Source organism: Hippichthys cyanospilos, chromosome 14 (genome assembly GCF_059441005.1).
Source record: "Hippichthys cyanospilos isolate Australia breed blue-spotted pipefish chromosome 14, RoL_Hcya_1.0, whole genome shotgun sequence".
NCBI lineage: Eukaryota > Metazoa > Chordata > Actinopteri > Syngnathiformes > Syngnathidae > Hippichthys > Hippichthys cyanospilos.
Genome location: NC_142382.1, coordinates 3,232,624 through 3,246,121, shown reverse-complemented (window position 1 = coordinate 3,246,121; position 13,498 = coordinate 3,232,624). Strand labels below are relative to the sequence as shown.

The 13,498-nt window shown below is 40.3% G+C and overlaps 1 protein-coding gene across 2 annotated transcripts in view; it reads right to left on the bottom strand.

The window, feature by feature from the left end:
• Positions 1-604: 604 nt before the first annotated feature.
• Positions 605-13,498, bottom strand: part of LOC148412542 (SLIT and NTRK-like protein 3) — a 32,962-nt gene continuing 20,068 nt past the window's right edge. For both annotated transcript variants that reach the window (XM_088433381.1, XM_088433383.1), the window contains one exon: positions 605-3,640. In XM_088433381.1, the coding sequence (XP_088289507.1) occupies positions 2,633-3,640 (1,008 nt within the window). In that variant the 3' untranslated portion in view covers positions 605-2,632. The remainder of the gene's footprint in view (positions 3,641-13,498) is intronic.

Here is a 13,498-nt window from a genome sequence, read left to right as displayed (position 1 = left end):
ATTTTTCGCAAGGAAAGAGAAAACATTTCACGACTCAAATCCACTCCTGTTGTGTGTTGGGTTGTGTTTTGGTTGCTGATTGCATCCACCTGATTTAACCTGCTTCCCTTGTGTTGGCCAATCAGCTCCCTGTTCCAATTGTGTCTTATCCAGGTGATCTTTGTTGTTTTGACAGGTTTAAACAGGTATCAAAGTCTAGTCCTCGAGGGTCGGTATCCCACAGGTTTTCGAACACTCACTCAAACTCACCAGATTCAAATGAGTAGGATAATTTTCAAGCATTCTATTACTGTTCCTTGCAAACAAAAGTTAATCAAAATATCTCATGCAAAATATCTACTGCAATTTTTGCCCGTGAAGAATGTCGACTTAAAAGTAAAAGTGTGATTTCTTTTTCTAATGCGATAAGATGCTTGATTTTTTTTTTAAAGCGTTCACACAATGGCGTTCACGTAGCACCCTTTATTGTACTTATCGGGTCGGCGGGAAGAAGAAGAAGAAGAAGAAGAAGAAGAAGAAGGCGTCTGAAGCAGATGCAGAATCATACTATACAGTCAAGATAGTAATGTGATCTCTTACAACAACCCCCCCCCCCCCCCGAAAAAACAAAAACAAAGAATAAATATATTCACAACTGCCTCTAATATTTGTAGAAGATGAGCATGTAAAGGTACCTTGGTAAAAGATAATCATTGATAGTTAAGTTTTGTCCATTTTTTTTTTCGTTTTAGTCTTTTTGTTTTCAAAAAAAGTCCTGCATTTGGTCCATATTTTGAGGAGAAAAAGAAAGCGTTAATGAAAACGTGGAGGCGGGGTCCTTTGAAGAAAAGCCCAAATGAATCCACAACCGCAGTGTCCTTCCACCGTAGGCCGCCATTCAAAATCAACTCAAGTCGTCGCCAGAAAACGCCATGTCGGTAGAAATGGTGTGTGAATACTAAAGAGCTGGAGCTGAACTGAAATCTCTTTGAAATTCAGGAAATGAATGTAACGCTTTGACATATGAAAAATAATCATTTCTTAGCATTCTAATGAGATTGGATCGGATGCTTGATTGAACCTGATAGGACGAAGTGCTGAGGCACATTTATCAGGGTTTTACATTTTTCCCTGAATTCAGCTACTGTTTTGAATGAAATAATGATCAGATGCTAAAATGCTAGCAGTTGGTATGCTAATATGCCAAAATAAAGGCGCGAAAACTGCACATTAAAGCATGGTTTGAAGAGAATGAAAAATGTAGGGCGACAAAAAAATCTCATTTGAGAGTGTTGCCTTTTGAAAATGGAGAATTTGGGGGTTGGGATTTTTTTGAAATCATACAAAAACGTGGCCAAATACTTTTGAGAAAACAGCATCTAATTACCGCAAACACGTGGCTGGTTAGGTGTAAGTATGAAGCCGCTTCATCAAGCCATTCTGGTATCAAATACTGCCCCAAATAGACGAGCCATTTAGCAAAAATAGTATATGCAAACTAAAATAATCAATGAATGGCAAAAACAGGGATAAGTATTACATTTGAAGTTCTGGGTCAAATTAAGAGATTTGAGATGAGCCCCTACTTTTAAGAGATTTGAGATGAGCCCCTAATTTTAATATGTGCTGTGCGCTGTCACTCTTGATGTCAGTATGACGTTGCGGACATATTTAGTTTTTACAAAATATTTAGTTTTTTTGTTGTTGTTTTTTTTTGGGGGGGGGTCTTAAATCAAGAGGTATTGACTACGTAAACTACTACGTCGACGTAAACACTTCTGACTGGCAAAGTCATTTGAATGTACGTACTTGTAGCTTATATGCTAAAATCGTAGGATATTTTCCCATAATGCCAAGGGGTATTGACTCGCGCATGCACATACCCCATGGCATTATGGGAAAAACCAAACACTGCCCCAAATAGAATAGCCATTTAGCAAAAATTGTATACGCAAACTAAAATAATCAACAAATGGCAAAAACAGTATTAAATTTGAAGATTTGTGTCAAATTAAGAGACTTGAGATGAGCCTCATTAGGGAGAAAAAAAAATGTACCTAAATTTTGATGTAGGCAAGTTTTGAAGAATGAACAATTCGGGAATTTAAAAAAAAAAAAACAGTTTCTCTCAATGAGCTCTTTAATATTCACACAACAACTGTAATAACAATAATAATGTCCGCTCTTTGTTGGCTGACACCCAATTCAACCGTAAACGAATTTAACGTGACGTCATGAAAGAATATAAACAAATCCAATCGTATTCCTCCCCCTCCTCCACTCTGATTGGTCATCCCGTCCATCCTGCAGTAGTTTAGATAAATAGATCTGTATTCATTAGAAAAATAAGCATCGACCACACTTGCTGGCTGCTCGTCGCTAAGGCACTTTTTGCTGTTTTTTTCCCCCACAACTCTCCGATTTTGACAAGTGCCGCTGCCGGCGTGAAAACCTTTCAACGCCCCCGCAACCAAAGCCCGAGTCATCCCTCCTGGCGGAGATCCGTGAAAGCGGTAATCCACGCCGATACGAGTAGTATGCGGGGCGAAAAAAAAGTGACCCAGCTTGGTATCCAGGAATAGTTTGTAGTGCAATCCCCCCCCAAGGGCTCCTCAAAGCTTCTGTACAGGACCTCCAGAGAGGGGGTAGGCAGCTAAAACTGGTACGAGCGGTCCAACACCTCCATGTAGTCCGGCGTGGTCATTAGGCGAGAGCCTTGCTCCTGCTCGCCTCCGGCGGAGGCCGTGGCGATGACCCGCGTCTGGGGTCCCGCGGAGGAGGCGGCGTCCCGCGTCTGGGCGTCCTGCGGGTGAGGGTAGCGGGGCGGCGGCCTGGCGTACCTGTCCGGCAGATCTCGGAATTCCGGGGTGGGGAGTCTGAAGAGGCAGTCCACCAGTTCTACCTTGGGCGTCGGACCCTGGCTGTCGATGACGGTGGGGCAGAGGATGCCGTTCTCGTGGAGGCCCGGCGCCAGGGGTCCCATGGCTCCCGCCACGGTGCTGATGGGGGACGAGGTCACTTGGAGGGTCCATTCGCGCTCTTTCTCGGCGGAGGAGCGGTACCCGCCGGGCACCCCTCCTTTTTGCTCCTCGGGGTCGGGGCTTTTGGCCACGGAGATGGTATCGTAGACGTGGTTTTGCTGGGGCGGCGTCTCGACCAGGCCGTGGTGGTGGTGGTGGTGATGGTGGTGGTGGGTCCCCTCGGCGAAGATCCCGCACTCCATCTGGATGCCGGCCAGGTCCACCTCGCCCTGGCGCCGGAAGGGCAGCTTGTCCCGCCGCCTCAAGGTGTACGCGATGAGCGCCGCCCCCGCGAAGAACGCAGACACAAACAGAACCAAAAGGCTGAGGACCAGAACCGAGAGAGGGATAGAGTCCTTCCCGGGCGGGACGAGGGGACCCGGCTCCGGGTCGGGGTGGCCGAGCGCCGCTCCGCCGTCCGGTGCGATGGAGGTGACCGCCCGCTGCTCCCGGTCCTCCTGGGGTTCCAGCTCCGGGCACAGGAGCTCCATGGAGACTGAGCGCAGGTCCACGCCTTTGTTTTTTTCCGGGGAGTGGCACACCACCTCGCCCACCACCACCACCGCGCTCAGCCCCTCTAGCCAACGCTTGAGGGGCGCCGCTTCACAGTTGCACTCCCACGGATTCTGCTGCAGGTCCACCTGGAGAAACGAGAACATTGGAATTACATTACCTCACATTACATTACATTACATTATACATATATATATATATATATATATATATATATATATATATATATATATATATATATATATATATATATATATATATATATATATATAGAGAGAGAGAGAGAGAGAGAGAGAGAGAGAGAGAGAGAGAGAGAGAGAGAGAGAGAGAGATTTATATAGGTATATATGTTATATAGGTATATAGGTATATATGTGCACTCAATTTCCTTTAAAATGATATATAATAGATTTTAGACGAAATTACAACAAATTTCGGCCAGGTTTTGACAGTTTTCTCCTTTTCGGCTGCTGGGTAATGAGAGTCGAGACCTTAACGAGTTTATTTTTTTGTAGAAATCACCAAAAAAACAAAACCAAACAAAAAACGTCTGGTATTTTTGTCAATAACTCCAAGATAATCTCCCCAACATAAACTGAAATGAATGAAAATTTTCTCCACTATGCTTGAATATAGTCGGAACACCACATGATTTTTTTGATTTATTTATTGTTTGGTGGGGGGGTTGTTGGTTTGAAGCGCACTTGAAAATGCAAATAATTCCACTCCAGGGTCACGGAAATTGCGGAGCGCCCGGCGTTTACGGCGCAGCTATAAAAAGCGTGATTTGCCATCAATAAAAGATGTTAGGAAGCGAGCAGACAACTTGTACGCCTCTCAAGTGTTGCCTTTAAAGCGGCGCCTTCACAAGTGTACTACAAGAGGAATCTTTCATTTTTACAATGAAGACGGGCTCGTCCGTGAGTTTAAATTTAGACGAGAAGTGTAGGTGTGTAAATGCACTTGGCCGTTATCAAGTATTGATCGCGTATCCGTGGAAAATTACATTCGAGAAGACTAAAGCTGATTATGTGCAGAGGGAATTGCGCTGGAGCTTTGCTATTCGTTGGGGCTGGTAAATATAATTTGTGTGTAAATAATGCTGATTATAAAAACATTCGGGAAAAAAATGTTTACTCTAAAGATGTTTGCACAAAATGAGCAAAACCGCCATGAAGCATTTCCATAATTAACAGGGGTTGTTGTGAAAATGTAAAAATGAAGTTGATACATTATTATATTGTGAATATTGCTATCACAAATTACTCAAATAATTCAGTAATAACGTGAAACTGATCTTGGTAAAAATGTGAATTTGATTGTGTTTAAACATGGAAATTGATTATTTTTTACATGACATGAAATACATCTACAGTGTGAAACTTATTTTTCAAGATTTTTATTGTGGTAAAATATGACACAGATCATATTCAAATGAGAAATTGTCGTGTGAATGTGAAATTTTTTCCATAAAAAAGCAAATTCCTTACACTATGGTGTGTAATTTACAATTATACGTTCAAATTTATGACGTTATAACATGATGTTTATCATGCAAAAATGTTAAAACATGAATCTGGGCATTATAATATGAGATGTATCAAGTTCAAATATGAAATTTATCACGTTAAAATATCGGTGTTAATTCAAAATTTACTTTGAATTTCCTACGTCATATTGTGTAATTTAATAGTGTGTAATTTACGGTTATAAATTCAAACTTAACGCATTATAACATGACGTTTATCATGTGAAAATGTTAAAACATCAAACACTGTGTTTTAATGTGACGTTTATCAAGTTCAGATAGAAAATTTATAGCATTAAAATATCGGCGTGAATGCGAAATTTATCACAAAAAAAGAGCAAATTACTTACGCTATTGTGTGTAATTTACGGTTATAAATTCAGACGCATCACGTTATAACATGACGTTTATCAGGTGAAAATGTTAGAACATGAAACACCGCGTTTAGTGTTTAATATTTATCAAATATAAATATCCAATTTATCGCATTAAAATATCGGTGTGAATGCGAAATTTATCATAAAAAAAAGAGCAAATTCCTTACACTATAGTGTGTAGTTTACGGTTATAAATAAAAGTATCACGTTATAACATGACGTTTATCGGGTGAAAATGCTAAAATATGAAAACACATTTTAACATATTTATCAAGTTCAAATATGAAATTCATCGCATTGAAATATCGGTGTGAATGCCAAATTCATCCCATAATAGACCGAATTCCTTTTGCTATAAATACGTCACGTCACGTCGTTTCTCACGTGAAAATGTCAAATCATGAATCTTCGCTTTATAACGGGATGATTTTCAAGGTAAAAGATTAAATTTATCGCATTGAAACATCAGGACGTTATAAAACAATACGCAATAAAATGTCAAATTATTTACATCATAATTTATCATTTATTTTGTCAAAAATTGAAAGTTTATCACATTATAACGTGAAAATGTTGACGTTATTGCGTTTTTCGTTCCTGTTTGGCATCAAAATGATTTGACAGAAGTAAACACGAGACTTCCTGGTTTTCCTCCATTGTTGACGGCTTCAGCGCGGCGTAATTTTCTCCATTTCCCTGCGGTGCTATTGGTGAAGTAGCGCATCACTTAGTCATTTGTGCGATGTCACGGCTAACTGGAGGACAAGAGCTGGCACTTTAGCTTCCGTCTTAATTAAAGCCGCTTCAAACTTGAGATTTATGACATTCAGCAAAATGTCAATCCACTTTTTTTGCGCAAGTTCTCGCAAACTCCCTCCATTGGCTCGTTCAACTTTATTTTTTTTTGTGTTATGGCTTTATTCTTATCTGTGTGTATAAGACGTAGCAAAACTTTGACAACAATGTCAAAATAATAAAAACTGAATAAATCTCATCTTTTGTAAATTCTTCATATTTTCTTGTTCCTATCCGTAATATTTGTTGCGCGTTAGTGCGTCTGAGATTTCCCACATTGTGCAGATGTCAGTGAACGCCTCGCCAGTGTAACATTGAATGCATTTGAAGTTTTTTTTTTTTCTTTACTCACAAAGCAGCTCTAGTTCATTCTGCCATGAATACCCAAATTTGCACAGCAAGTTTATGATTGTGCGTATACGTCAAAAGATCGCAATTAAGAAACGAGTACAAATGGAATTCTGTTGCAGTAATATTCCTGCGTGTCAACAGGGATGGACTCGGACGTTGGTTCAGTGCGCTCGCTTCTTTCATTGAAGATAATGCCGTGACAACCTCAACTGACATCCACCCGTTACAGTAATTATTGTAGGTAAGAATACAGCCGACATAAAGATCGATAGATCAATTTTTAAGTTACAGGATGCACCTACATTTTAGGTCCATTTTTGGGAAAAAAGAAGCACGTCTTATATGTGGGAAATTACGGTAATTTAATATATTGGCTTCTAGAAAAGTAAAATGTTTGCTCACCACTTTTAAAACATTAATTCTGTCTATCTATTTCTCATAAAAACGTATTTTGTCCCGCCGATTTGTTTGTTTTTCCGAACATGCGTCCGTACACCGTTTACAATCTTTACGCCCGGTCGCTGGGTGGGCTATTTACTGTCGAGCTGTCAATCAAACTGGAGGCTTGACGAGGCGGGGTTAATTACGCCGCGTCAGTACGTTGACAGACGTTGGATGCGGGCGAGTTACGAGCCGGCGGGGAAACCGGCGTGTACGTAATTAACACCAGGCTTTTTTTCGATAATTAATACCACCAACAAAGCGGCCGGCGAAAAACAAAATGTGGTCATTTTTTGTCCTTTTTTACGTGGCTTATGAGCGTAGCAAAAGAGAATTATTAACACCACTTTGAAATGTATTTAGCATGAATTAAGTTCTGCTATGGCCTCACAACAAAGCTGTTTTTTGATCATTATTATGGCCACATTTTAAGAGACTGGCATGAAACCAAGCGGACAGCATGGTGAGCTAGCGGTTAGCTACTGAGTTGTGACGTTACGCCCAGCCTACATGTAACTTGTGAAAACTAAAGTTATTATAGAGTATAAATAAAGTAAAGTAAAGTAAAGTAAAGTAAAGAAAGTAAAGTAAAGTAAAGTAAAGTAAATAAAGTAAAGTATATATATTATAAAGTTATTATATATTGCTTTTTTTTCATTAAAATTTATAGTTTTAGTTATACTTCTAATGATCTTATTTATAGTCACTGCAGCGAGTGTGTTCTGGGGGGTACACCGCATTATGGGTTCGAGTCCCATTTTCGGCTTTCTTCCAGAAATGCTTCCACTTATTCTCAATATAATATAGATAAATGGGATTAAGTGTGAAGCAGAAGTCATGAACAAAAAATATATATATTAAAAAAAAAAAGTTGGCCTTTATTTGTAGCTAGGTCAAGTTTTTGCGATTACGGCATTTGGAGGATTCACCATGAAAAAATACGTCCTCATATGACGTGCCGTTTTATGGCGGAAAATGTCGGAGATGCTGCTTTCGTCTTCCCCGCAATGCTAAATAATGAAGAGCCCGTCATCCCCGCAACATGAAACACATTAGTATACTCCACACAGCGTGTCGTGAAATCTTCACCGCTGTGGTTATAATTATATCCATGGGCGTATTTTTGTCAGGCAGATAAAAGAATGCGCAGAAGCGCCGTGAAAATAAAGAGCTTTTTTTTTATTGACAGACAGCTAATCTGTTAATAGACTTTGAGACAATGATCACACCCCAAATCAATATTAATATAATTAAGTCACGTCACGGCGGTGCCCTGCTTTGGTTTGATCATTGCGACCCACAAGCGTGCTCTGATGGGGGCTGATTTATCCTGAAAATTAAAAATATATTTGAGCTACTAAAGCAGAACTTTCATCATTTTCAAACCCTGTGACATCGGGCGGTGATTATCATAACACATTTTGTTTACAAAAAGTAGACAGCTAGCCAACGCGGCTAGCAAGAGACGCTCAAGTAAATGAACTAACCAAAATCATTTTGTTCACGAAAAGTTGAGAATTTGTTAAAGGAAAAAAAAAAAGATGATAGCTAGCCAGTTGGCGGCTAGCCTGAGGTGATGACAAAATAGGTTACATTTTTGTTCAGTGTCGTATTATGAATATGATATATCAAATATGAATCTGTAGAATGAGATCCCCCAAAATTGTCATTTTTCACATAGCTAGTTAAAAAAAAACAAGCTGACAGCTAGTCAGTTGGCGACGAGCATGAGGTGCTAACATAGTTGTTTTCGTTTTTGCTCATGTCGTATATTGTTTATAATATGTAAGATATCATAAATCATTCAAATTAGATCCTCCAAAATTGTCATTTCATTTGCAACAAAATTGGCTAGCTCAAGAAGTTAACGTGACATCACCAGAACTCAAAATCAGTCACTTTGTTTAAAAAAAGAAAAGAAATGAGAGCTAGCCAGTTGGTAGCTAGCATTTGGTGCTAACAAAGCAGTTTACATTTTTGCTGTGTTGTATTATGAGCCCCCAAAATTGTCATTTTATTCACAACAAAATTGGCAGCGAAATTGAAAGCTAAGTCAACAAGCTAACACGACATCACAGGAAATCAAAATCTGTCACTAGATCCCCCAAAATTGTCATTTTTCACATAGCTAGTTAAAAATAATAAGCTGACAGCTACCCAGTTGGTGGCTAGCATGAGGTGCTAACATAGTGTTGTATATTGTAGGCCTATATGATGTATCAAATATTATAAATCAGTCAGATGCCCATAATTGTCATTTCGTTAAAAAAATTTGCAGAAAAATATTTTTGAAGGCTAGCTCAAGAAGCTAAAATGGCATCACAGGAGATCAAAATCATTCTTTGTCAAAAAAAAAAAAAAAGCTGACAGCTAGCCTGTTGGCGACTAGCATGTGGTGCTAACAGTAGTTTACGCTTTTGTTCAGTGTCATGAATCAGTCAAATTCGATCCCCAAAAATTGTAATTTCGTTAAAAAAAAAATGCAAGTAAGCCGCACTGGACTATAAGTCGCAGGGCTCAAATCATGAGAAAAAAGTTGCTGTTTATAGCTCGAAAAACACGATAGATGGCTTAAAATTTCAGGAATTAGCATCATAAAAATAGTATCTATGAACTCTCTGCCTCCAACCCATAAAACAACTGTAACGTGTATTAAAATGGTGGGGGCAGGTTACATAGGTGGCAGACTGCTGTTTTTTTTTTTCTAAGCTTTTCTTTCAATGTTTGTTTGCATCCCCGTCAAACTCTCTGGTGGATCGTGACCCACATATCAGCGTGAGAAAATGACACGCGTTACCGCCTCTGCTCCTCGCTGAATATTCATGAAGCGATTATACCGTACGTACATGCGCGCTACGTGTTTCTGTCTCAACTCTGGTGACTTCACATGGAGAGCTCCGTGTAATACTTTTGTGCACAATTGTCACTCCGTTGGAGGGTGTGTTTGTTTTGAACGCGGTCATTACCGGAAGAGAGCGCTCCCCGGGTACTTATTTCCCCAACCGTAATCATTTTTGGCCTCGACTCAAGCGCTGAATCACTTAATTTTTTTTTTTCTTTCAAGGGAAAACTCGTTATGGTAACTTTTAAGTATTTTTTAATGTCTTTTTGAGAGTGCTCGCAGGGAGGTGTTTTTGCATAGCGCCTATGAGTGGGTGTTAGGGTCTAATCCTGTTCTTGACGCTTGCAAAGACTCTTAAGCTCGGCACGCTTATGATTGTGACAATGGGCTGATTCGGAACGCATGTGGAGTGCAGAGCGCAGGAAGTGAACCACCGACGGAGACGGAGCTCAACCAACGCGTAGAATTAGAAGAAGAAGCTAACAAGAGTGTGGCATTATTAGTAAGTAGGGCCTGATTGATTAATTGGCCGGATAATTTACCGTATTTTTCCGACTTTTTCCTCATGTTTTGAGCCCTGCAGTTTATAGTTCGTTGCGGCTTATCTGTGTTTTTGTTTGTTTGTTTGTTTTGTTTTGTTTTGTATTTTTAGCTAGCCACCAGCGAGCAAATGTGTGTATTTGTTCGAGGTGTCAATTTATGCAACTATCAAATAGAACTGAAAAGATGTGAATCAATGGTTGTGCTCAAAAAGAGTTAAAACAATATGCAGTATTATTTAAAAAAAAAATATATGCCTAAATTTAATAAGAGAATGTGTAAAATTTTGGGTAAATTTGTGATGTGTAAATTTTATACACAGTACACAGTATATGTGATTCGATTACACGATTCTATTCTATTACAATATCGTATTTATTGAGCATTTTAGTTCTTAATTCAAACTTTAATTGGTTAGCCATGGGTCCCAAGATTGCTTGTGATGTTAAAGGATGTTTACTATGAAAACAAAGCTGGAGATAATCAGGAAATACGAAAAAGGCACCCGCATCGTTACCCCTGCTAGGGAATATGGCCATAACCAGCTTAAGTCTGGTAAATAAAAGGTAAGGTAAATAAAAGTCTATTTATCCTCTATATTTATTATTTATGGTGTTATTTAATTATATACATGTACATTATATATAAGTAGAACTTACTATACTGTTTCGTTCCTCATTTTTAATATGTACATCAAATTGTGATGTTTTTACCCGGGGTTTAGCGCGCATAAGGTTTCTAGGATCCAAACTCCGGAACTGACTAATGTCGTGCGGCGGGGGTCCGCTGCAACATGTTATAGGCCATTTAAAATACCCTCCCCAAACATTGAACCCAGAAATGCTGATAAACAATAGTTAGCAGGGCCCACGGAAGACTTTATGAACACTGACAGCAGTTCCCCGAAGGAGTCATTGATTAGCCGGCGTAGACATCCATCAAAAACACTGCGCGACTCTTGCTGTCCTTTCCCCGAGCAAACTTGAAGGAAACAGCTCAGCGAGCCCTACCCACGGCTTCCCGCCTGCCTGCCTGCCTGCCTGCCTCAGAAAAAGCCAAAGCCGCCATCAAGGCTAATCCACGCCCACCGCACCTCGAAGAAAAGCTCCGCTAGACGATGTCCTCGAGGGCGAAATAGCTACCACTTCAGCATCCGGCCTTATCGCTTCATTGTGCTTTGTCACGTGATTGCAAGGTCAGACGTGCAAAAGCTCTTCAGCCTGACAAGGAGGGTTTGTCTTTCTCCTGATTTATTAAGAGCACTTATGCAAATGCAGTCACTTGCAATCTCCGCCAGTGATAATACCTGAGGCGCCGGCGCGGTCCCGCGTGCCACAACACGACGCTCGGAACAACACGCGGCGCGCATGATGGAGAAAGACTGCAGCTGTGCCTCTTACATCTCGCTTGTTTTTATATTAAACAATGTTAACAGTATATTACAATTGATGTCAAGTGGAGGCGCGGATTTAAATGAGAACAGAAAGGACTATTACGGAGAAATGCGGCAAAACGCCGCAGCGCTGAGCCAGACCGGCAGAAATAAATAAGCTCCCCGGGACATAATCATGCGCTGGGACCAGTGGTACACGCTTGATGCCATTCATCCATGGGGGGGGCGTCAGAAAAGCCCCCCCCCCCCAAAAAAAACTCATCGAGTATCCTCGAAGGGACAAGCCAAAAGTTGCTACAATGCGACTTGACCGCACATCAGAGTAAAGGTGCAGTGATTAATCAAGTTATTGACAACTAGACAACCAGATTAGCAATATATCGCGTTAACTAGCGTGCTGATGCTAGCACATCGTTAGCACGATAGCATAACATACAGGAATCGCTTTGCATGACCTCAAACTAAACGTAAGTAAATTTACATGCTTAAAATGATCCCAAAATAAATAGTATTGATCCTGTGGTTATGTGAATCATACCTAGATTATTATTGCTGTAAGATAAAAACATACAAATAAATTGACCTAGGCACTACTAATACACCAGAACCGTCTTAAGGCAAACAAATGAACTGCAATCATGTTATCAACTTCTACAATTAATAGTATGGATTTTAAGGGTTTATGATTTTTTTTCGTGCCTTAGAACGGATTAGGCTGTTTACCTGTAAAAATCGCCTCTGCTTACTAAAAATTCAGATTACAAACTGTCTTACGGAATGATTTTATTTTGAAAGTAGAGGTACGGTTGTTTGGACAGCCAAATCCACAACCAAAAACCCTAGTTCCAAGCCAAAACATATTTTTCGAAAACCCTCTTTGGCTGGCAAATCCGACAGGTGATATCAAACACCCCTATTTAAGAAAAAACAAAAACGATTCATGGAACGTCAAAACAATAGTCGATTAAAAGTTACGTTCCTTGAATTCATGTTATATACGATATTATACACTTTTCCCTTCTATTCTACACCCGACCTGGTTTCGCTTCCAAGACAAAATCCGAAGCCCCGAGCCTTGTAGCATCCACCCCCCCTTTCTAACGGGTCTTGTGCTTCAATCCCTCCGAGACCACAACAAAGCCACGCTGCTAGTGTTCCGCCGAGCATTCCCGGTCCTCCGGATGCTCCGGTGCGGTAATCCCGGTCTCTTGGGTTCTCGGCTACTTGCGCATCAGAGTCTCCTGGCGTCCCATGCTCCGCTGGCGCATCCCTTCTGTTCCTCCCCTGACACATCCTCAGCTCTGCTCTCTCGGTGGCTTGAACACAACCTGCAGTAGAATCTTGCGCGAGTGCAGCCTTGTCGCAGACTTAACCCTTGTGCGGTATTTGGACCATTTTTGGACCGGTTTCTTCCACATCGTTCTTGTAGTATTTTAGCCAATGGATCTCCCACTCCTGGTAGTGTGATAACTAAGTGATTGCGTCATGCAGAAGTTTGACATGCTGGGTGAAATTTCAGCTCCCTAGTTCCACGGTTGGGGTTCTGTGGCCATCTTGTGGATTTTGTTCTCAGTTCTGGGGCCTTGTTTGTGCATAAACATAATTTTTTTGAACAACTAAACTGATTTTTCAAAAGTTATGTATTATGTTATATATATATATATATATATATATATACAATTGTAAACAGTTTTGTCCAAAGTTATACACCCAAAAAAT